Source organism: Podarcis erhardii (genome assembly GCF_964252035.2).
Source record: "Podarcis erhardii genome assembly, chromosome: 1".
Classification (NCBI taxonomy): domain Eukaryota; kingdom Metazoa; phylum Chordata; class Lepidosauria; order Squamata; family Lacertidae; genus Podarcis; species Podarcis erhardii.
In genome coordinates this window covers 89585192-89608608 of record NC_138497.1, presented here as the reverse complement: position 1 = coordinate 89608608, position 23417 = coordinate 89585192, and the positions used below count along the sequence as shown (strand labels likewise).

Below are 23417 nucleotides of genomic sequence, written 5' to 3'. Positions count from 1 at the left end.
TTTAACTGTACACAGAATCCATTCACACTGATCTGGACCACAGTGTCCTGCAGCATTACAGCTGCGGCTGTTTGAGATAATGTGCCCTTTCTTTGGATGCAACTGGAGGCCTATTCTTTTCGTTCTCTTGTAAAGTGGCCAAATTAAGTTTAGCCTTGGGCAGTTTTGCTTGAATCACTGCTTCAGCCCAGGGTGGAACTTGTTCAAGTTCATTTAGGATACCAAGGGCATCTTCTTTAAGGAATGATGGGAAATGAATAAGATTCCCTCTTGGGTTATCAGATTTCCTCCCTCCTTTAAAATTGCATATATTTAACAGGATGCCATACTCTGCAAAAGGAAACTGCAATTTAATCTAGCAGATACTATACACAGACATTTAGTTTTTTTAAAAGTCGGTGAACAATACCTCTGTTTCCAAATTAACTCCCATATTTTAACAAAAGTTACATTCCACTTAATCAACCCAAACCTCTAAGTGGCTTACATAAAACAATATAAAATATTCATAAAAGATACTGATAAAATCTTTAAAAACAAATGGACATAAAATCTAAGTAAAACCAGTAGTTTTAAAACAAATGGTTGGCACCTGTCCATCTTTGGAGCTGATGGAGGAGTGTGCCTTTGGGGGTGAAGTCAAATTGTTGAGTAACAGCTGCAGAGACAGATACAGGAGAGACATGTTTTGTTGCAGCTGGGGCAGGTGAAGGCATCCGGTTGTCCTGCTGCAGATGCACGACGTTTCTTCTCTCTGCGCTCTTCTCAGCATCCCATTCTCCTATACGCTTTGAGATTGGTTATTGTACTCCTACAGATATCTACTCAGAAACCTCATGGAGCTGAGCTGAGCCCTCAGGTATGTGGGAGTACAGGACTGCATCCTTAAGCTCTACCTCTCTTTTAAATCAGAACCAGTGAAGGCGGTGAAGGTCCTGTGTGAGTGCCTGGAGGCGGTTGGAGGTTGGATGGCGGCTAACAGATTGAGGTTGAATCCTGACAAGACAGAAGTACTGTTTTGGGGGGACAGGAGGCGGGCAGGTGTGGAGGATTCCCTGGTCCTGAATGGGGTAACTGTGCCCCTGAAGGACCAGGTGCGCAGCCTGGGAGTCATTTTGGACTCACAGCTGTCCATGGAGGCGCAGATTAACTCTGTGTCCAGGGCAGCTGTCTACCAGCTCCACCTGGTACGCAGGCTAAGACCCTACCTCCCCGCGGACTGTCTCGCCAGAGTGGTGCATGCTCTAGTTATCTCACGCTTGGACTACTGCAATGCGCTCTACGTGGGGCTACCTTTGAAGGTGACCCGGAAACTGCAATTAATTCAGAATGCAGCAGCTAGACTGGTGACTGGGAGTGGCCGCCGGGACCACATAACACCGGTTCTGAGAGATCTGCATTGGCTCCCAGTACGTTTCCGAGCACGATTCAAAGTGTTGGTGCTGACCTTTAAAGCCCTAAACGGCCTCGGTCCTGTATACCTGAAGGAGCGTCTCCACCCCCATCGTTCAGCCCGGACACTGAGATCCAGCGCCGAGGGCCTTCTGGCGGTTCCCTCATTGCGAGAAGTGAGGCTACAGGGAACCAGACAGAGGGCCTTCTCAGTAGTGGCGCCCGCCCTGTGGAACGCCCTCCCATCAGATGTCAAAGAGATAAAGAATTACCTGACGTTCAGAAGACATCTTAAGGCAGCCCTGTTCAGGGATGTTTTTAATATGTAATGCTGTATTGTTTTTAATACTGATTGGGAGCCGCCCAGAGTGGCTGGGGAAACTCAGCCAGATGGGCGGGGTATAAATAATAAATTATTATTATTATTATTATTATTATTATTATTATTATTAAGGATCCACGTGGTGGGAAGCTTGAACTTACTGCTGTGCAGTGGGGTGAAAAGATTCTCCTTTTTAAAAGGCGGCATTTCTTTACACACACCCAATCTTCATTGCCCTCTTTTAGGCTTATGATATGAACAGTGCAACCCTATACATGTCTGCTCCGAGGAGAGAGCCGTTGGCTTCCAGGAGACTCACTCCCAGGAAGTGTTCATTAGAACTGCAGCATGAACATCCTCTTTTGTGTCAACACATCTTTTTACTCCTTCCTCTCTCCTTCTTATTTTCATCTTTGGCGATCACTCGTAGCCAAGTAAGATTGTTTTCCATGAACACGGTTTTCACTGTGAGTCCGTGACTGTGGAGGCCAAATCTGGAGTCACACGTCCTTCCCCACTGGGGACATAGGTTTCTGGTTGGAAGCTGATTACGGTGAGGGTTTGCCAAGCGTGCTTTCCTCTTAGCGCGTTTCTCCCTTTCATCCTGAGTTTGAGCGTCTTCAGAACCCATGACCCCTTTGGTAAAGGCTGTTCTCCAATTGGAGAGCTCGCGGGCCAGTGTTTCCCAGTTGTCTGTGTTTATACTATATTTTTAAAAAGATTTGCCTTGAGAGAGTCTTTAAAACCTCTTTTGTTGACCAGCAGTATTACGCTTTCTATTCATAAGTTGGGAATAGAGTAGTCGCTTTGGGAGACGCTAATCAGGCATCCGCACAACACGACTAGTCCAATGAAGTTGATGTTGAAGAATCAGGGCTGGATTTAGGTTTGATGAGGCCCTTAGGTTTTATATGTCCAGCTGTCCTTTGTCAACAACAAATTGTAGCTGTTTTTTGTGTTGAATATATGCTATATAGTAATTTATGGACCTAATAGGTATCGAAAGCTATTTGCACATTACAAAATATGCATTTTATCAAAGTAATTGTTGAAGTGAAATACAATTAAGTATATTAATAGTGAAATAATTATTAAGCTCTAACTTCAAATGATTTTTTATTCATAACAAACTTAATAATGCAAACACATTGGCATTTGGCAATAACAAAAGTTCCATTAGAAACACAATTTACAAAGACTCATAATCTAGTCTCTAGAAACTTGCTATAGCATGAAATAATAATAGGTGCAAATATATGATGCAAACTACTAATAATTATAAACAGCAGAATGTAGGCACCCTATATATAGAAATGAGCAAACCAGTGATATTTTAGGGAGCAGGCTAGCAGGCTAGCATTACTTACATCATAGGAGCCTACACAACACAAAACACTGTTGTTGAATGCAGGTTTTATTTTATTTGTTTTTTATCTTATATTTTGGAAATGTACATCCAGTTCCCCCCCTTAATTTTTTGGGGGGCCCCCAAAGCTATAGCTTGTTGGCAGGTGGCCCTAAGCTATAGCTTGTTGAGCCTATACGTAAATCCGGCACTGTTAAATCATTGCAGGAAGCGTGCATTAGAACTGCAGCCTGAGCAGCCTCTTTTGTGCCAACGCAACCCTCTCCTCCTTGTAACCGCAATTCCTGCGGCCCTCCATCCTTCCTCCTCCATCTCGGCTTGGACCACGAGGGGCCGCTGTGGGGCTCTTTCCCACGGCCGCGCCCAGACCGACTTGGCCGGATACTGGCCGAGAGACTCCGGAAGGAAGAGACGGCGGAGGCGCGGAAGACGTAGCTGGAGCCGCTTCTGGCACGATGTCGCGGGGGGCGAAGGTAACGCGCGGGTGGTGGGGCGTGAGAGACGGACCTCGCCGCCTAGGCTGGTCCCCTGCAGGCGCTTTCCCTCAGAAAGAGACGCGCGTCGCCCTGACAGAGCTAACGGGAGGCTTCAGCATTGGACTTCGGTTCAAGATGCTTAGCGATTGGAGTCTCTTCCTCTCCCTCCCTCCCTTAGGAATGTATCATTATTATTATTCTAGTTGAAAGTGGGGCTTCTAATCCTTAGTGAGGTGTGTGGGGGGGTGTTTTTTTTTGGGGGGGGTTACCTATGATGAGATTATCACGGGACGACCCCCCACTCCGAAATCCTACATATATAGAATCAGAACTGCATCCTGCTTTTCAGGGGCAGATAAGTCTGCACAAAGCGGATCGCGATACAATACTATTATTATTATTATTATTATTATTATTAATTATTACAGTACAATTCTGTGCATATCTTATCAGAAGTAAGACCCATTGAGTTCAAGCATGTAGGTGTATGCAGGATTGCAACCTAATCTACACTTGCATTTAGAACCAAGTGATGCCTTGTATTCCAGATTAATCAAGGGAGTGATTATACACACAGTGATACTTACACACACACACACACACACACACAGAGAGAGAGAGAGAGAGAGAGAGAGAGAGAGAGACCTTGTTCACATATCAGAAACTTACCTGTTGGGATCAAGCAGTAAAGTAGTTCGCAATGCCTACTCACTTTTATCTAAAGGCAGATAAAAGGGGTTGCATGGGGATGAAAAGTCGTATTGCACAGGCAAAAGTCCTTGAACTACTGGGACATGTTAGTTGGACGCAACCTCTTAAATTCTATAATAACATTATTATGTAGTTATTTAGATACTAGTATCCCACTTTTTGAGGGGGAAGGCCACTATAAAGCAGCTTTCTATGTAGCAAAGCTTGTATAAATACAATATAAAACAGTAAACATGCAATTTAAAAAAAAAACCACTAAGCTATTAAATTTTTAAAAACCAAACAGTTCTTCCAGTTCTGTGACTCCAGCATCCAAGACATGAACAAATATATTTGAGAAGTTTAGGACATGGGGGAACCTGATTTTTTAAAAAATTGATTCCTATAGTTTGAGTAAAGGTGGGTTATAAATATTGGATTGGATCCAACAGTATTGCTCAGCTGAGTGATTGTAAAGCTTCAGTGGTACAGGCAGAGCAAGCATTTTCTGCTCAGGAGAGCCCTCCGACCCGAAATGCATAGATTGAATAAACTGAATAAAGAAAAAACTATGGGGTTTTTTTCTATATAAGCACTCCATTTTTACCCTTACTGCATTAAACACATTATTTCTAATGTAAAAGCAATTTTTCAAAGCTAATCAGACTTTCCCCCAAGTCTTGCTGGGAGTGTGTATTGTGGTTTATTTTTCTACAGTGTTTTTGACAAGACAGGTAGAAATTTTGAAAACAATTCTGTGTATGCCTACTTCTGAGTAAAGTAAAATCTATTAAACCGAGCTGGGCATACCCCCAGTGGGTATAGGATTGTAGCCTGAAAGCTGTATTGGTTCCATAGTTTCCTTTGCAGTAGCATGTAGGTGTAGATTGTTACAGCTCAAGGAATAGGTGCTTGTATGATTTTGCCTAGCCATATTCTAGTTCAGCTTGTACTTTTTCTTTCTGAAGGCAGCAGTGGTCCTGTGTATGGATGTCGGCTTTTCTATGAGCAATTCTGGTCCTGGAGAAGACTCTCCTTTTGAACAAGCCAAAAAAGTGATGACAATGTTTGTGCAGCGGCAGGTAAAGGAGCTCAGAGGGGTGGGATGAACAGTAGAAGTTATGATAAAGATGAAGCTGCTGCAAAAAACTCACAGCATAATGACATCAGAACAGGGCTAAACTTCACTTCATGTGAAAGGGAAGAAGTAAAACTTAAAACAGGCCTGCAGTGGTTTGTTAACTTTATAAACCAGGGGAAACAAGGCAGAAATGAATAGGAAAAAAAGAACTCCAATGGGATAGAAGACAGGGGCAGCTTCAGGGGCGTTGAGGCTGTTGCCCCTGCCTGTGGTTTACAATTTGTTGCACACCATGTTTCCCCTCAGCTTCATACTTCTTTCCTTGAAGTTACATAGGTGTAACAGAAATATAGAATGTCTACTGTACTTCTTTGATAATGCATTCTGTTCCACCAATCTATTTGGCACATTGATTTTTCCTACCATTACTTCAGTTTTCAACTTAGGTTAAAACTGCCCCTTCCAGTGTGTGTGTGTGGGGGGTGGGAGGCAAAGTTCTGTAACTGTATTTTCTAGCCTCGGGAATTTTTTCCAGATATTGAACTGTAGTTCCCATAACAGTTTGGTAGCTGACCACAGAACCTAAAATGTCATTTAAATATGTTTCATATATGATGCAGATAAGGTAGGAAAAATGAATCGATAGTAATCTGAAGCTGAGTAGCAAAGTTTATACTGATCACTTTGTATCTGCACTGGCATCTTTTACCATCTGCAGGTGTTTGCTGAGAGTAAAGATGAAATCGCCTTGGTTTTATTTGGCACAGAGGACACTGCAAATAGCCTTGCCAGCGGGGACCAATATCAGCATGTCACTGTGCACAGACACCTGATGATGCCGGATTTTGATTTGCTGGAAGACATACAAAATATGGTTCAGCCTGGCTCTGAACATGGGGACAGTATCCTTTATGAATGTTGAAAATCTTTTCACCAGATTACAGCTGCATGGAAGATTGGGAGTTTATATTTTAACTGTGTCTGGAATTGCCACATTAACTCTTAGAGCCCTTATTATTTAAGACAAACCTATTTGGCTCAGTGGGCCTGATTGTTATTTGTCTCACCCCGACAGAACACCATTGACAGGTGGGCAGGACATGGTATTATTATGATGTCAGATGATTGACAGGTGGTTTATCCCTCCCACCTGCCAAAGTCTCTTGCACAGCACTTCCCAAGCACCCGACATCCAGCTGAGTGTGGGGTGCATGGCGCTTCGCCAACTTCATTATTGGCAAAGCTTTTTTCTACAGGGGTGCTCAGTTGTGCAGCCTACCCAGGAGTGTTAAACTCCTGGCCCATCAGTGACTTTAATCCTGCCAGTGACTTGACCCTGCTGTCTGGAAGGATTGGTGGCATGATCAAGATTCTCAGGGGAAACTCGCAGAACAAATCCAGTCAGGTGTGGGGCAGAGGGGCATGAGTTGGGGAAAATGGCTTCACAGGCCAAAGCAGGACTAATGCTGTGCTTCCCACCCCTGATTTAAGTGCCAAGGGACATAGGGCCTGTCGGCAGTGTTGGCCTGACTCTGCAAGGTCTGGGTGAAATCCATCCCAGCACCTAGCTGAGTGGGGTCGTCTGGTGTTGCTGCCTTGCATCTGGTAAATAAGTGTCTACTCAGAAGAAAGTTGCACTGAGTTCAGTGGACCATACTTCCAGGTAAGGGTGTGTGGGGCTGTAGTGTTTTATCTAGGCAGCCAGGGCTCCTCTGGATGACAAGATCTTTTTGCACCAGGTCAGTGAAGACCACTTGCTTTTTAAAATTCTTCCATATATACAGAGCTCCCTGTGCGCCTTTTGGACTGTATTATAAAAATTATAAATAAAACAGGTTCTGTTTACATAGAACATGGGCATGGGCGTAGCCAGGATTTTTGTTGGGGGGCGGAACCTCTGATTTGTATTGATTTGTACAGTGGTACCTTGGGTTACATACGCTTCAGGTTATATATGCTTCAGGTTACAGACTCCGCTAACCCAGAAATAGTGCTTCAGGTTAAGAACTTTGCTTCAGGATGAGAACAGAAATCGTGCTCCGGAGCGGTGCAGTAGCAGCAGGAGGCCCCATTAGCTAAAGTGGTGCTTCAGGTTAAGAACAGTTTCAGGTTAAGTACGGATCTCCGGAACGAATTAAGTACTTAACCTGAGGCACCACTGTATTGATTTTTACTTATTGGATGGCAGCTGCCCCCCTGGCTATGCCCATGGGGGGCGCCACAGAAAGGAAACTAGGTCAGAAGGGGGTCACAGTTGGAATAAGGTTGGGAAACACTGCTCTACAGGGCTGTTATTGAGATATGTTAAATGCTTTGAACACTTCAGGTGCGTTAAATGTGAAATATTACTGTGATTAGGCTGCGCAGTAATGACTGTATCCTGGCCAGCATGTATCAAATTGTGGTTTTTTTAAAAGATTAAAGCGTCTTTTCTTAATGTGCTTAGTTCTTGATGCTCTTGTTGTTTGCATGGACTTGCTCCAAAAGGAAACAATGTAAGTATATCGGCCCACAACTGCCCTTAAGGATTCTGAAACACAGTTTTGAAAATGGATCTGACTCCATTTTAGTGTTGGGACATTATCTTACTATGGAAGGAGTGTTTTTGAGATAATAAATACTGAAGGATTCTGACTGATTACCACAAGAGAGCTCAAAATCTTCTGTGTGTATTACTAGACAGCTTAGTAAATAGGGCTATTTTGGGATAGCCTTCAGGACATTTTTAGTTTAATTTTGTAAGGGAAGTGTTAGTACCTCTCAACCAGCTTTGGTGGACCCAAATTCTCACTGAGATAAAGAACTGGAAGTTCTTTGAAGAACAAAATGACATTTACTCTTAATGTATATAACAAGCTGAAAATGAAAAGTATTGGGTTTCCCTCGCCGCTCTGCTCTGTTTGTTCATTTGTTTTCACTGCTGAACCTTAGCCACTTAAGTCTTTCATAGCCCATTTTTGAAGTTTGCTTTCAGGTTAATTGGGCACTTGTTCAACAGCACAGTGCTAAGAATCAGGTCTACGCTAATGTAAAAATTGCAGGTTTCCATTGACTTAAGTGTTGGAAAATCAGAGCTCACCTGACACTAGAGTACTTTCCATGACTGATATCAAGTAGAATATAGCACTTGGTTAATTTTGCTCAGTACAGTCATACCTTGGTTTACAGATGCTTCAGGTTGCATTTTTTCGGGTTACGGATGTGCCGAAACCTGGAAGTACCAGAACGGGTTACTTCCGGGTTTCGGCAGCCGCGCATTCACAGAAGTGCCAAATTGCAACCCGTGCGTGTGCAGACGCGGTGCTGCGTGTTGCAAATGCTGCAGGTTTTGAACGTGCCTCCCACACGGATCACGTTCGCAACCCAAGCATCCACTGTATATTGGAAGAGCAGATGCTTCCCCCAATGAGTAATAAAAGGGAGGGAATAATTAAAATGTTAGTTCTATTTATTTATTTGTGTTAATCTAACAATTTTATATCCTGCCTTTCCTGACAGTTCAAGGTGGATAGCAAGAATAATAAAGTTTAGCATTTCATTCGAACCTTATACTTTGGTTAAGGTTAATTATGGCTTGTTTAAACATGTCAGCTTACCTAGGCGTTACCTAGGTCCAATCACATCCCTCTAAAATATGGTATATTGTGATGGCCAAACACAGCAAATACATGACATGCTATGGATTCATATTAACCATATGATTAAATTGCTCTTTGTAAAGAAGCAGTCAAAATATTGCAGCTGTCAAAATACCTGTGCTTTTGAAACTCTTTTATTTTGCCTTCTCTTTTAGTGGGAAAAAATATGACAAACGACACATTGAAGTTTTTACAGACCTCAGTAGTCCCTTCAGTGAGGATCAACTGGATGTTATCATTGCTAACATGAAGAATACTGGTATTTCGCTTCAGTTTTTGTGAGTGAGGAGAGAACTATGAAATATTATTTCAACTCTGTCCTGTTCTGAGAAAGGGAATGTCATTTCTCTAACTCTAGCCTCTAATGTAGCACCTTTCTCAAAAAGGCACTAAAAATTTGTATAAGCAGGGCTGTGCGTTCAAACAAAAAACTTAACAAGTCTGCATCTAGAATAGTTGAATTCTGCAAGCTGCATAAATTATGCAAATAAAGCATATTTGCATATTTTGCCCTTATTTGGGATATCTTATTCTGCAAATAGCACAAAAGCTCTGGGTTGTATACATTCCTTTGCTGATAGATGTCAACTGTTGGGGGGCCTCAGCTCAAGAGTGGGCAGAACCAGACCCCAAAGTGGGTGGAGTGAGACCCGCCCCCCAGGTATGCCAAGGTCCACAATCATAGGTGCACATACTCACTGCTCCTTAGCTGATGCATGCAGATCAGCTGAGGAGTGGTGGGAAAGGTAATTTTCATTCTCATAATTGCTCTCGAATAGGCAGAACTTCTCTTCAGTCTGAAGAGCAAGGTGGGCCATGGGGATTCATTCCCATTGCATCACCGGGCTGAGTCAGGACATTTAAATCTCTTCGCCCAGCCCAGCACTTGTATAGAATGACTGGTGACAGCTTTTCTTAGAATCATGGAATCATAGAGTTGGAAGGAACCGCAAGGCTCATCTAGTCCAACCCTCTACAATGCAGGAATCCTGCCTACAGCTGTCCCTGGGTGGGCTTGAATCACCAACCTTCTGGTTAACAGCCAGATGCACCAGGTGCCCATTGTGCCACCTGAGTCTTCTTGTGATGTTGCTTATGCCATTATGGCTGGCAGGCCGTTTCAGAAGCTTTTATAGGCTGGATCTCGCCTGTGGTTCAGCAGTTCTAGATCCCTGGAGAATAGCTGAAATTCTCACGGCCCTTAATTCTACTCATCCACTGCTATATTTCGGAGCCTTTTTTCTGCTTCTGTGCAGGAATATCCATATTTTTAGCACAATTGTAGGGCTGCATGCAAACAAGCAACTGCTCATTGGGAACTTCCTTTATGTGCCTGTGCCTGGAAATGAGGCCCATTGAACCCAGTGGGGCTTACTTCTGAGCAGATATGGTTAGGATTGCTCTGTTAATGTATTCAGAAAAAGACTATAGGTTGTGATTTGGCTATTTCAGGAAGCAATACTAAGAAGAAATTATCTTAACTGTCATATGCCAGTGGCAATAATGATATTTAGACACCATTAATGCTGCAAAATAGACAAAGGCCTCTAAAATAGTATTCCGTTTCATCTCCCCCCCTCCGTCCCCGTCCTCCACCTTTGCTATGCTAGGATCAATTACATAAATAGGATTGTTCTGTCTGATCAGAAGTAAGCTCATTGATTACAGTGAAGCTTACTCCCAGGTTAATATATAGATTTTCATGCTCAATAGAAGAGAAAGAAAACTGCTTTCACTCAGCTCACATCGCAAAATGCAAAAATTGGCAAGATGCTGTGGATGAAATCTGAAGGGCAGAAGTCCCAAAGGAAGCAGGCATGCACAGACCATTGTGGTCATTCAGTGACTTGAAATGCATGGGGCAAGGAAACTCGGCTTTTCCAATGGGTGCTTCCATTCTTTAGGTCCTTTTATTGTAAGCTCAGAGCCAAACATGTCATGTGAACTGCATATCTTAGCTTCCGTCTTCCTTCCTTTTTCTTAATGGCCATACTAGGAAGGGGAGAATTCTGTCCCAAGACATACAGGGAGGAGGGGTTAACCTTTTCACACCACATCACAGTCTTGATGAAAAGTGCCCCCACTCCCCAAAAATATATTCCTTTCCCTTCTGCCACTTCTGGAAAGAAACAGCTATTTGCCCCAATGACCTGTTCCCTCTTGGTGTAATCAGCTGCTTGATGAAGTGGGGTTTCCATGTGTGGGGAAAGGGTTAAATCCCCATTTCCCATTGCCACTACTCCAATTCTGATTTGACCTCCCTACGCACTCCACTGCTGCAATTTTAAGGGGGGAAAATGATACATTTAACATTATGTATAATTTGACTGTTAGTTGTTGACATATAAATTACATCAAAAGATAATTTCATGCAGATGTATTATGCAAAATTCTTAATCCAATTTCTTTCCGCAGAGGAAAATACGTCAACTTTATTTATGAATACTCCAAGTTTGAGCTTTAAAAGATCCTATACAGAGCTTGTCATGTCACAAGTGACTAATAGCGTGGCAATAAATGAGCATCAGTGTGGGCTGGCTTGCTAAGGTTTCAGAATGACAATTGAACGTGCATCAGAATAAAGGGAGGATACAAAGTGTCAATTCACATTTCTTTCATTTCAGGAAAAAATAAAATAAAAGTCAGTGAATTGATTTGTAGTTGTTCTGGTGAATGAGGAATGTGAATGGAAATTGTTCTTTATTGTATTCTTAGCTTGCCATTTCCAGCGAATGACGAAGATGGAAGCGGGGATGCGGGGAATGGTTTGCATTCCAGTAGGGACCAAAACCCTTTTCCAAGGAAGGGGCTATCTGGGCAGCAGAAAGAAGGCCTTCAGATGGTGAGAAAGCTTATGTTTTCCTTAGCCAAAGAAGAAGGCCTGGAGGACATTTATACTTTCAGGTAACCTTGAATTGCTCCTCCTTCCATTATTAGAAACTTTGCTTGTATTTATTTCCCTCCCAGTTTCATGCCCACAGATGTTTTGTTTGCATAAATTGGGCTTTTTCTCCTTCTGACACCATAATGTTCCTTTACATAGAAGTATTTCCCTTTTCATTATGGTGGAACTTGGCTTCAGTGTAATGTTTTAGGTTCGTAAGGCCAAGCTAGATGTTCAGCAGCAAACCTGGGCCTTAATAGCACCGGGAATAGCAGTGTACAGGAGAGCAGTGCTCATTATTTACTGATAACATTGGAGGTGCCTCTTTGCTTGCAGGCATCTGCACATTAAAATAACGATAGCTTAAAATCTAAAATGTGTGTAAAAACCTCAAAGCAAAACCAGCAAGCAGCAGCACACAAAAATAGCAAGGGAGAAATAATCCTGAAAATGACAAGCTCTACTCACTGCTTTCCTTTCCAATATGTAATTACAACAAACATTAGTATCCAAACCTATATCTGCATTGGATTTGACATTTTAAAAATATTTATTTTTGTTGATTTTTTTATTGTTGGGAAGTTTCATGGCAAGCAGTTCACAATGGGAATAAACACTAGCCTAATGATATAAAATAAGTGTTAAACCAGCAATCAGGAAAAAAACATAAGCTGTGAAAGTTTATGGTTCATTGCTGTGGCTCTTTAATCTGATCTACCCCACAGTCCAGTGACATTATTGGTTCTGTGAAGTGCTGACAAAGGCTTTTCTAAAGGAAAACGTCTTCTGATAGTGCAGTACTTCTAAGGAGGTAGTCAGCTAGGCATGTTTTTCTTATTAACAAGTTCCATACCGTGGGTGCCATAACAGAGAGGGCTCTGCTATGCATCCTAACAGATTTTACCTGGGTGAAAAATAGCACACATTGCACTCCTTCTGCATCATGCCATCTATGTGCTTTTATCTGGCTGCGGCTCTCAGATATGTGTGTTTCATGGCTGGGATGAAAGCAACTGGTGAGCATTGAAATACCCGTCTCTGTTGCTGATATAACATTGCTGAGGTAGTAACACAACGACATGTTTTGTGATATTGGACTAGTGCTGTTGCCACATTCCATCCTAACTATACTGGTACAACAAGTGAGCTTCAAGTGATTCAAGAATTCAGCAGAACTGTTAAAATGCCTGGAAAATAAATACCACAGTGTCATCAACCTTAATGTCACATGTAACTGGATTCATGCACATTTCTGGATGTGGGAATAGTCTCTGTTGAAAATCACCCTGACTTGAGATGATGTAAGGTGAAATTGAAGATCTGTCTGTGATAAACACGTATGAGCTAGCACATCAAACACATACATTACTATGATGTGAAGATGTGAAAAATCACAGATAATTTATCTAGAACCAAAACATTTTCAAGACCACAATTTTGTTAAAACTAACCTGTTCTTTTCCTGAGGGCAGTTAGTAAAATGTTTTACAGGATTCACCATATCACTTTCCCCTGTGTTTTGTCATTTAGAGAGAGTCTGGAGCGCCTTTCAGTGTTTAAGAAGGTTGAACGGAGACCTATGGCTTGGCCTTGCCAGCTCACAATTGGTTCTCAGTTGTCTATAAGGATTGTGGCCTACAAAGCAGTAAGTTACAACGGCCACTTTTGTATTTTTAGCACCATATTAGCATAATTGAACACATGCCAACACTGGTGCCAGTAGAAGGGAGGAAACACAGCAGGGATTAATTAGTTGTAAATTCAGATTCAACCGCAGTAACTGATTAGTATAGCTGCCTATTAAATTATTATATCTGACAGCATAGAGAGATAGAATATGGTCGTTTTTCATAAAGCTCACTGTCTGGTTTCTGAAACTCTTATTCCCTTGGAAAACGCAAGTGATGGCAGTTGGAGAAACTGCATAGCAATGAATTCCTTCCATATTTCTCTTGGGGAACTTCTCACATTTTCAGGTAAAGTGTTCTTGTATATAGGACCACTGTAACTTTTTAGATCTGCATTTTTGCCTCCTGCAGTCACTAGAAATTAGTGTATTGTAGACTGTCAATCCATGATTATGTGCACCTGAAATTTCAGGCATTTTTTCCAGTGTTTTCTAACTGTCAGTATTGGCATATCATTGATGATCAGTGAAATAAATTTCATGTGTTCAAGGATATTTTTACTAGTGCAGTGTAAGTTGGTGGCTGTCTTATGCCTGGGAAAGGAAAGGGGGCGTTTGAATTGTTGCAGTGGATATCTAATCCCCAAGGGAGCAATCCAAACCCAAGATTGCTGGGATGAGCAAATTAGGATCCCGTGGATCTCTAGCTTAGCCAGTGGATTCCCAGCACAGTTGGGCTATGCTGGTGTAAGTCATATGTCCTAGCTTAGCCGGGGATCTTATGCTGGCACAAACCCTGAAAAATGGGTGTTACTGATGTTTGGTGGCGTATGCTGAATCCTAGCTCTGTTCAGCTCAGTCATATGACCTGGCAACCCAGTGGAACTCAATCTGGCAAAAAGGGTGGTGTCAGTCTCACTCGTATTTTCAAGGCTTGCATTCCTCTGCCAGGCTTAAGTCAACTCAGCTGTCAGTAGTCTTGCTCCTGAACAGAGTTCGGACTAGGGGTAATTTACTCCAGCTTAATTCAAGATGGCACAAGTTCTGTTGGCTTCCCATACTTAGGATTGTTCTGCCTGTTAACATGAAATAACTTATCTTTTTAATTTCAATGTCAAGTTCACCGAGGAAAAAGTGAAAAAAACCTGGACGGTTGTAGATGCCAAGACACTAAAAAGAGAAGATGTGCAGAAAGAAACAGTTTACTGCTTGAATGACGATGATGAAACAGAAGTTCAGAAGGAGGATGTTATTCAAGGTATGACTTCTGCTTTGAGCACCAAGATTTTCCTGGGGAAGTATTTGCTTGCAAAAAAAGTTAAGTGCCATTTAGTGAATTGCATATAGTGAGCAAGCTCTGGGTTTGGTTTATCGGCAGAAGCATTGAGATGAAGGTAGAATAAGTGAAAGTAACATTGGTAACAGAGGAATTAAATTTTATACCCATTCCAGATAGGAGAGCACTGAAAATGGATTTGGGGGCATGCATGTTTTGCTAAATACACAAAAGAATTTCTAGGGTATCAAGAGATAACAAGCTTCATACAATTATCTGATACCACGTAGGGAGATCTATTTAGAGGAAGCACGTCCTCCTTAGCCACCCCCCCCAATCCCTTGAGCTGCAATAGGACAGCCCTGCTTGCAGTTTAAAAGATGCTTGGTTGATGTGTATGTTGAGTATGGAGGATGTGTGACAACAGGAGTGACACACACACATGCACACTTTGAATGCACTCTTGAAGGAAAAACTTGAGGTAGGTGGGCTAACCTTCCTTCCATGTCTAGCTCCATCTCTGCTTCTGTCCATAGGCTGAAGGGAAACATGCAGCAGGCTTACCTTCCAGCTGTGTCTGCGTTCGACTTTCAGGGGTTCCAGGCAGTGTCCCTATGTGGCCCTTGGCTGCTGGTGGTTTGTGAGGTGGGAGGGTCCTCTCCAGTTCCACCCCACACACTCATATTTTCCTGCAAGGCTCTCTCTCATCCTCTTCTGCTCTGCATTTAGGCTCCCATGTGAGAGTCACCCTACTTTAATAACATAGGAACTGATTCTTTCACTCTGCAGGATTCCGCTATGGGAGCGATATAGTTCCTTTCTCTAAGGTAGACGAGGAACAGATGAAATACAAGACCGATGGGAAATGTTTTGCTGTCTTGGGGTTCACAAGATCATCTCAGGTATGGATGTAAACTTGGAGAAGTGCTTATTGTTCAACTGCTGTAGGGCTTTTCACATAACTTGAAAATTTATCCTAGGCAAAAGAGGTTGTACAAATGAGTTGCAAATGAGCTAGCTACTTATGGTGGCAAGGGCAGAGGCTATGAACATCAGCTCCTGGTTTCTAACACAGCCATCACAGCTCACTTTAAGTAGATGTTGGTGTGTGAGAGAGAGATCACTTCCCTTATTTCTCACGCATGAGTGTGGGTGGCGGGGAGAGAAGCATTATTTTTATTTTGTCACTATCGGGGTTGTGTGTGTGCTGTGAAGATGAGAAACTGCATTGTGAAATTTCAGAATCCAGAGGACTTGCTGAATAAGAATACCAGTGGTCAAGGGATGGAGCTTCAGTGCCTCTGTGGCTTTTTGCTCCTCCCCATGACAAATAAAAAAGTGTTGTTTAAAAGGTGCAGAATGAATTGTGCAAAATAAGAAACCATGATGGCCTGTTTAATTTTCATAATTCGCTGAGGCTCTGGAATTCACCCCATCTTGTTGGAAAATTTGGGTGAATGAATTAAATTTGGGCTGCTTCTTTTTTCATTGCACACATAGTGCACTATTTTGCACATATTCAGAGGCCGCGGGCATACCTGATCTGGCCACGGAGGACAATCTGAACTGGTGACTTGAACATCACAAAATGATGACTACAACAGGAGGTATCAAATTTTGTATAGCCAGTAGAATTAAGGCTGTAGTCTTATGCATACTTGGAGCTACATCCCATTCACTAAGGCCTTATAAAGCAGGACCATGCCACGTCAGACATTTATGATCCTTGGAGCTCGTTTGTTAAGGGTGATGAAATTTGTTAGGAGACCCTTCTTGCCCTCACAGAGCAACAGTTTCTGGAGCGGTTAAGCAAGCAATCCCTCTTTCCTGGGATTTGTAGCTCTGTGAGAGGAATAGGAATCTCCAAACAACTCTCAGCACCATTTTAGGAAAGATTTCTTTGAGGGAAGACTTTTAGTGTTTAAAGTGTGGTGCAGATAGGGCCTCGGTGTGCTTCAGAATGGAGAACAAGATGAGACAAAATTTATCTTACAAGCCTGCCTTCTTCCCACAAAGTAGAGGTCCCTAACACTGAGAAGTAACTTGGAAGATTTTGGAAACTGGGCACAATGTATTGCATTTCCCGCCCATCTGTAGTGGAAGTCATGATGGGAGCAACAGGGGTGAAGAAAGAAGGCCGACAGATGAACTTGTGTAACTGAGAGTATGAGGTGGGGAGCAGAGTGATGAGTGTGCTTGAAGGTAGCTCAAAGTGATACCTAGTGCAGAAGCTTGAGCAACTATTCTTAAAAGTCTCCTGGAATATAACAGCAACAGTATATTTGGTTGTGGAATTGAATTTGCATGTCTTTTAGACAGTGACTTTTAAGAGTTCAAAATAGCATTTGGACAAGGTCAAAGCTAGCTAACTTGGAAACATTCATTCATAGGTCCAGAGACATCGTTACATGGGATATCAGGTTCTGAAAGTCTTCCCAGCAAAGGATGATGAGGTGAGCTTTACCAACCTGCTGATTGGAGTTTTGCTGTATCTTTATATCTCTGACTGGCTGTCCTTGAATCCAAAGCTGCATTTTTCTATTTATTTATTTTTAATGTGAAACATGTTGAAAGCTGGTGAATTGCAAAAACAGACAAGTTATTTTCCTTAAGCGTTACTGTTTTAAGAAAACAAATACAAACATCTGCAAGGAGAATGGAGCTAGAATGTCACAAGAGCTAGCACTGGGAGATCATGGCTTGGATGTTGCTTTTGGGCTTTGATCTTGATACAGATGAGATCTTACATTGATTTTTTAGCAGTAGGTATCATGGTGCAGTTGCAATCTAGTTGTTTGCCCCCCTTTTCCCCCCTTCCACTCATTCTAGCATGACTGTGCAACATAGCTAGATTGTAGAAGCATTGAGGAAATGGAATCAGAGTCTCAGCTCATCCTCTTCTTTGCCACAAAAAATTGAAGGGTAACAGAGTTTTTGTCCAAGGACCGAACTAGGATGTTATAGCACCTGCAGGGCAGTTTTGAGGCCCTAGAAATAGAAAATGTACAGCTCTTCTAGAGCCACTTTCTCCAAGCTCCTTCAGTAGTATCGGGGAGGTTACTGACTTACTTATATTGTACCCCTTTTGAACGTAGAGCCTGTCCTCATCAGATTTTAAAATGGAACCTCTTCCATCTTTAATAGAAAGAGAAATAGGAACTTAAGAGAAGTGATATCACACGAGGGTTTGTTTTTAAATCTGCAACTTTAAATATAGACACATTTAATTTTGACACAGTGGTGCAGTATATATGAGGGTGCCCTACTTCAGTATGTCTCTTGATGTTGTGCACTGTCACTGCTTTTGAAGAGGTAAAAAAGGTGAGGTTTCAGTCAGACTGCTGAAACCTACCTCTTTGATTTTTCATGACTGCTGCAGTCCCAAGCTTTCATCATACTTGTGTATAATTGCATCTCTCTTTTTGACAGGCTGCAGCCGTGGCTCTTTCTGCCCTCATTCATGCTTTGGATGAGTTGGATATGGTGGCCATAGTGCGTTATGTCTACGACAGAAGATCGCACCCGCAAGTTGGAGTAGCCTTTCCGTTAATTAAGAATGAATACGAGGTATTCCCCCCACCATGGTTATTAACCCCTATTCAGTCCTGTCTTCTCAGCAGGGGTGGGTAGCATAAATCCCACCAAGTTAAGAATACAGTATTGTCATAGGAACTTTCTAGACATCACTACAGCACAGTAGTTTGGTGCTTGCACCTATAACCTGGTGCGGGGTGGTTTTTAAAATCCGTATGTAGCTGTTGGGTATTTTTTTGATAAAAGAAAATTCTACATTGCATACATATTTTTTTAAAAAAGTCTGCAGACGGCTATGCCATTTCTGGCACGTTACATTTTAGTGAATGCGCATATGGAATGCAGTGCTTAATAAGCATTGCTTTGGTTAAGCAGTCACTAAAGTGGGGGCGGACACTATCATCTTCTTTTGACTGGCAAAAATAAGCACAAGAAGAAATGGAATTGTTTGAGGTGGTGTGAGCCAGCGGAGGTATGTGGATAAAGGATGCCCAGTGAAGCTCTGTAAATGGGAAGTGCAGAACTTCTTGGTTTGGGCCGTGGTTTGGAATCTTAAAAGAAGCAAGCTTGACAGACCACTATAAGAAACCAACCAGATTCCCAAATTTGGAAACTGCTCTGTCATAGGAACTATAGCAGGTAGAAAAAGATAAGGACACGTCAAGCCATTCTCCAAGAAATGTTCAGGGCAGCTTTGTTGAATTTTATTTTATTAATTTCATAAACATTTCTATTGAATGTGTGCTAGTCTAGAATGTGTTTTGTGCTATGTGTTAGATACTATGATAACTCAACTGAAATGAAAATGTTTCCCCCCCTTTGACATTTCCCCTCTCTTCTTATAGTGTTTGGCCTATGTACAGCTACCGTATATGGAAGATCTGAGGCAATACATGTTTTCCTCCTTAAAAAATAATAAAAAGTTTACACCAACAGGTGAGCTTTGAACTTTGGCATCATTAACAGAGCAATCCTACATATACCTACTCAGAAATAAGCCTCTTTAAGTTTAGTGCTCCTTATTCCCAGGTGCATGTCTGTACGGTTGCGGTGTAAAGACTCATTGCAATATGCAGGACATTTCATGATGTCAGGCTAAGTTTTCCCCATCCTATACTTGTGCACCTGTTTATTCCTTCCTCTGTGTAGAACTTTACTTTTGTCCCTGTTGAAATTCATTTTGTTAGTTTTGGCACAGTTCTCCCATCTGTTATGGTCATATTGAATCCTGATTTCATCTTCTGAGATATTAGCCGTTCTACCCATTGAAGTACCTGGTACTGCCCAATTAGGCTCAAATGGCCTCTGGATTTGGCCTGCCAGGCCATTTTGGGCAAACCACACCCAGTTGTCAGTCGCTTAACATCACACACCCTTGTCTCCAATCTGTGAGGTGTTTAGAAGTCAGTGGGAGAAAATGGAAGGGACTGCATCTGCAGACATATTTCATGTGGGCACTTGAAAGGCAAGTGAGGATACAGATGTTGGGGTTACTAGTAGTGAAGTTGTGGAGGAAAGTTCCTACCTCGGCTCTGCTCCTGATCACAACTGCTTACATTTTCCCTCAGAAGTGAAATGGCTTCCATTGATTTCAGTGGGAGAAAGTAAATGCAGCCTAGTGTTTATGAGCAATTTTCTCATTTGAGACTGTGAGGGCAGGGGGTAGTGGGGAAAGTGAACATGGCTACAGTGTCTTTATCTCCTGAATGTATTGAATATTCCTTTGTCTATATCTGATGGCACAGAGGATCAGCTGTGTGCAGTTGACTCTCTGATTGATTCCATGAGTTTGGTTTATGAAGATGAGAGTGAAGGGACCAGCCAGGATATATTTAAAACCAGCAAATTCCCCAACCCTCAATTTCAAAGATTGTATCAGGTAAGAGGATGACCATATCACCGTTACCTTAAAACATTCCCTATTTTTTTCCATATTTTCCTTCTCTGTTTTAAGCTGTAGCAAAAACAACTTTGTTGCAAATGTAATGTGATCAAGTTAGGCCCGTGCCTGTGAGAACAGCTACCTCGCCCCTTGCCGTTGGTTATCACAGTGAACATTTCTGTATCCTTACTTGCCTTGTAGGAAATAGAGCAAGATGCTTTCAGTCAGTTCCACTAGGGTCTTTGGGGTGTTTACAAATTATGTAGACTGGGGACAGTGTGCTGTGTTCAAGTGGTTTTGTGCTATTGCGAAGCAACTGATGTAGCAACCTGCTTAAATTATGTAGCATTTTCCCCACAAATGCTTCTTCCATCTGGTTCAGAGCAGAATAACCTATACATGGCCCCTCATCATTTATTTACTGGAGTCTCACAGGAAAATGTGTGGGCAGCATAAAATAATTCAGTGTTTCACTGCTGAAAGTGTTGGACTATATCTGAGAAACTCATACAGAGAAGCTGAGTATTTTGACAGGCAGGCCTGAGTTAAAGAAGCTTTAACATCCAGCTCTGGGTGGCTTAAATTGATAAAATAGGAAATTCAGGTTTAATTCTATCATAGCAATATTTATACATCCTAAAGTTCTGCCAAGTATACGGATCTCTGTATGCTTTTTTAAAAAATAGCATGTAGCACACAGGAGGGCTTCAGTGTTTGCTTGCTTGCTTTTATTTTGAATATTTTTAGGCTATCTTTCTGTTGCTGAATAAAAATGAATTAGTTAAAAAAAAATCAGTATATTTTGATCTAAAATTGGGGAAATTATAAGGGAAATAAGGAACTATCAGTGGGAAAACTGATGTAAATTGGCATTTTTCTTGCTGATTTTAAATCAGTTTCATATAAATCCAACAAATCTGCTTCAGGACAGGGTCCTTTCAAGGTGGCTTACAGCCAACAGAAAGCCATAACATTCAGTAATAAACTATTCTATTAAAAGCCAAATTTCATTATCCTTACATCAGTGAGCATTATGTATGCTCGTGCTATATGAACACTTTCACCTCAGATTATTACTTGTAATCTCATATGATCCCAGAATGCCATCTTTCACTGAATGTCACTGAAAGAAAGCCTCCCACAACATAGACCTGCCTATTAACTAAAACCTTGAGAACAAGTCCACAAGTTAGTTGTGCTGGGGGCTGCAGAAGTTCATCTTGTGGCAGATTGGAACAGGGCCTTCTCTGCAGTGATACCCGTTTTGTGGGATGATAGTCCCTTTGAAATATAGACTGTAATTGTGCTTCCATTGGTTGTTAAAAAAACATCTACCGTATTTTTCGCCCCATAGGATGCACTTTTCCCCCTCCAAAAATGAAGGGGAAATGTGTGTGCGTCCTATGGGGCGAATGCAGGCTTTCGCTGAAGCCTGGAGAGTGAGAGGCATCGGTGCGCACCAACCCCTCTCACTCTCCAGGCTTCAGGAAGCTATCCGCCCGGCGGGAGGTCCTGCCGGGCGCGCGAGGCTTGGGACGGTAGCCTGCTGCCCGAAGCATGGGGAGCCCTCCGGAGGGTGCCCCGTGCTTCGGGCAGGTGTGCGCAAAAAAACACAAGCTCCGGGGACAGCTGGGAGGCGCAGCGCGTCTTCCCGCTGTCCCCGGACCTGGTCTGAAGGCGGGTGGCGGGGAGAAGAGCGCTTCTCCCCGCTGCCGGCCCCACAAGCGCCTGGGGGGGAAATTAATTTTTTTCCCTTTATTTCCCCCCCCAAAAAACTTGGTGCGTCCTATGGGCCGGTGCGTCCTATGGGGCGAAAAATACGGTATTTGGCCTCTGCTGCCAGTTCTAACAGTTCCTGACTATAGTATTTGTGGTGGAATATGTTTTTATTGAAATGTTTTTATCTTTATTGTAAATTGCCTTGTTGTTGTTATTATTTCAATATTTATCAAAATGGATTTAAATCCATAAAATTTCATGCCATGGAATATTTGAACTTTGCTCCACAACAAATCCCATGTTACATGAAAGGCATATTTCATATTAGAAACCAAAGTGAACCCCATGTACTGTGTTTGTTGCTGTTGTTGTTGTTTAGTTGTGTCCAACTCTTCGTGACCCCATGGGCCAGAGCACGCCAGGCACTCCTGTCTTCCACTGCCTCCCGCAGTTTGGTCAAACTCATGTTGGTAGCTTTGAGAACACTATCCAACCATCTCGTCCTCTGTCGTCCCCTTCTCCTTGTGCCCTCAGTCTTTCCCAACATCAGGGTCTTTTCCAGGGAGTTTTCTCTTCTCATGAGGTGGCCAAAGTATTGGAGCCTCAGCTTCATGATCTGTCCTTCCAGTGAGCACTCAGGGCTGATTTCCTTAAGAATGGATATGTTTGATCCTCTTGCAGTCCATGGGACTCTCAAGAGTCTCCTCCAGCACCATAAATCAAAAGCCTCAATTCTTTGGTGATCAGCCTTCTTTATGGTCCAGCTCTCATATACTGTTTTATATGTATGTACATTTGTGTGTGCGTGTGAGAGAGAGAAACAGACAGACAAACAGAGAATCGCTTGTCCTCTTTTGCTTTCCCATCAGTGCCTACAGCATAAGGCTTTCCATCCTGATGCACCTTTGCCTCCTATTGAAAAACACCTCTCAGACATGTTGGGGACACCACAAGAAGTGACTGAGAAATGCCAGGCTCCCCTTGAGAAATTAAAAGCGCTTTTTCCCTTGAAGGAAGCAGATAAAATTAAAGAGCAGAAAACAGCTCAGCATATCTTCAAAGATAAGTAAGTTATCATAGGCCTGGTGCAAATTGTTTGTTAGCTAATTCAGTTTCGTCTAGCCACATCCTTACACCTGCAATCTCAGGTTGTGTTGGCCAGGAGGGATTTCATTACCTCTGTGTGTAAAGAGATGCAGGTATTTTGGTTGGATGTAGACCTAGTTTCTGTCTTTTGTGCCCTCATAACCTCAAGGACAAAGATGCCTCTTTGCAAACATGGGGGAGGCATGTGTTGCTGTTCCCACCCATGTCTTAATGGTTTTCTCCAGCGTAGCTCAGAGAATGCCACCTTCTCTGTGGCTTTTATGACAGCTGAGGTAGACCAAAAGCATGCTCTGCTCTTGAGTAGACTATCTCTGCTTTTAATTTTAGCTATCAAGGACCCATAGAAGAGGGCTTTCAGTCATAGCTGTCAATGTTTCCCTTTTTTAAAGCGAAATTCCCTTATTCCAAATAGGATTCCTCGCA

At 42.4% G+C, this 23417-nt stretch overlaps 1 protein-coding gene across 1 annotated transcript in view; it reads left to right on the top strand.

Moving 5' to 3' along the window:
• Window positions 1-3424: 3424 nt before the first annotated feature.
• Window positions 3425-23417, top strand: part of XRCC5 (X-ray repair cross complementing 5) — a 40040-nt gene continuing 20047 nt past the window's right edge. Inside the window, exons 1-14 of the mRNA XM_081852753.1 lie at window positions 3425-3553; window positions 5215-5328; window positions 6046-6229; window positions 7774-7822; window positions 9121-9243; window positions 11681-11869; window positions 13380-13494; window positions 14596-14734; window positions 15542-15654; window positions 17143-17205; window positions 18182-18319; window positions 19132-19222; window positions 20032-20165; window positions 22757-22953. Coding sequence (XP_081708879.1) covers window positions 3536-3553; window positions 5215-5328; window positions 6046-6229; window positions 7774-7822; window positions 9121-9243; window positions 11681-11869; window positions 13380-13494; window positions 14596-14734; window positions 15542-15654; window positions 17143-17205; window positions 18182-18319; window positions 19132-19222; window positions 20032-20165; window positions 22757-22953 — 1667 coding nt within the window. The 5' untranslated portion in view covers window positions 3425-3535. The remainder of the gene's footprint in view (window positions 3554-5214; window positions 5329-6045; window positions 6230-7773; window positions 7823-9120; window positions 9244-11680; window positions 11870-13379; window positions 13495-14595; window positions 14735-15541; window positions 15655-17142; window positions 17206-18181; window positions 18320-19131; window positions 19223-20031; window positions 20166-22756; window positions 22954-23417) is intronic.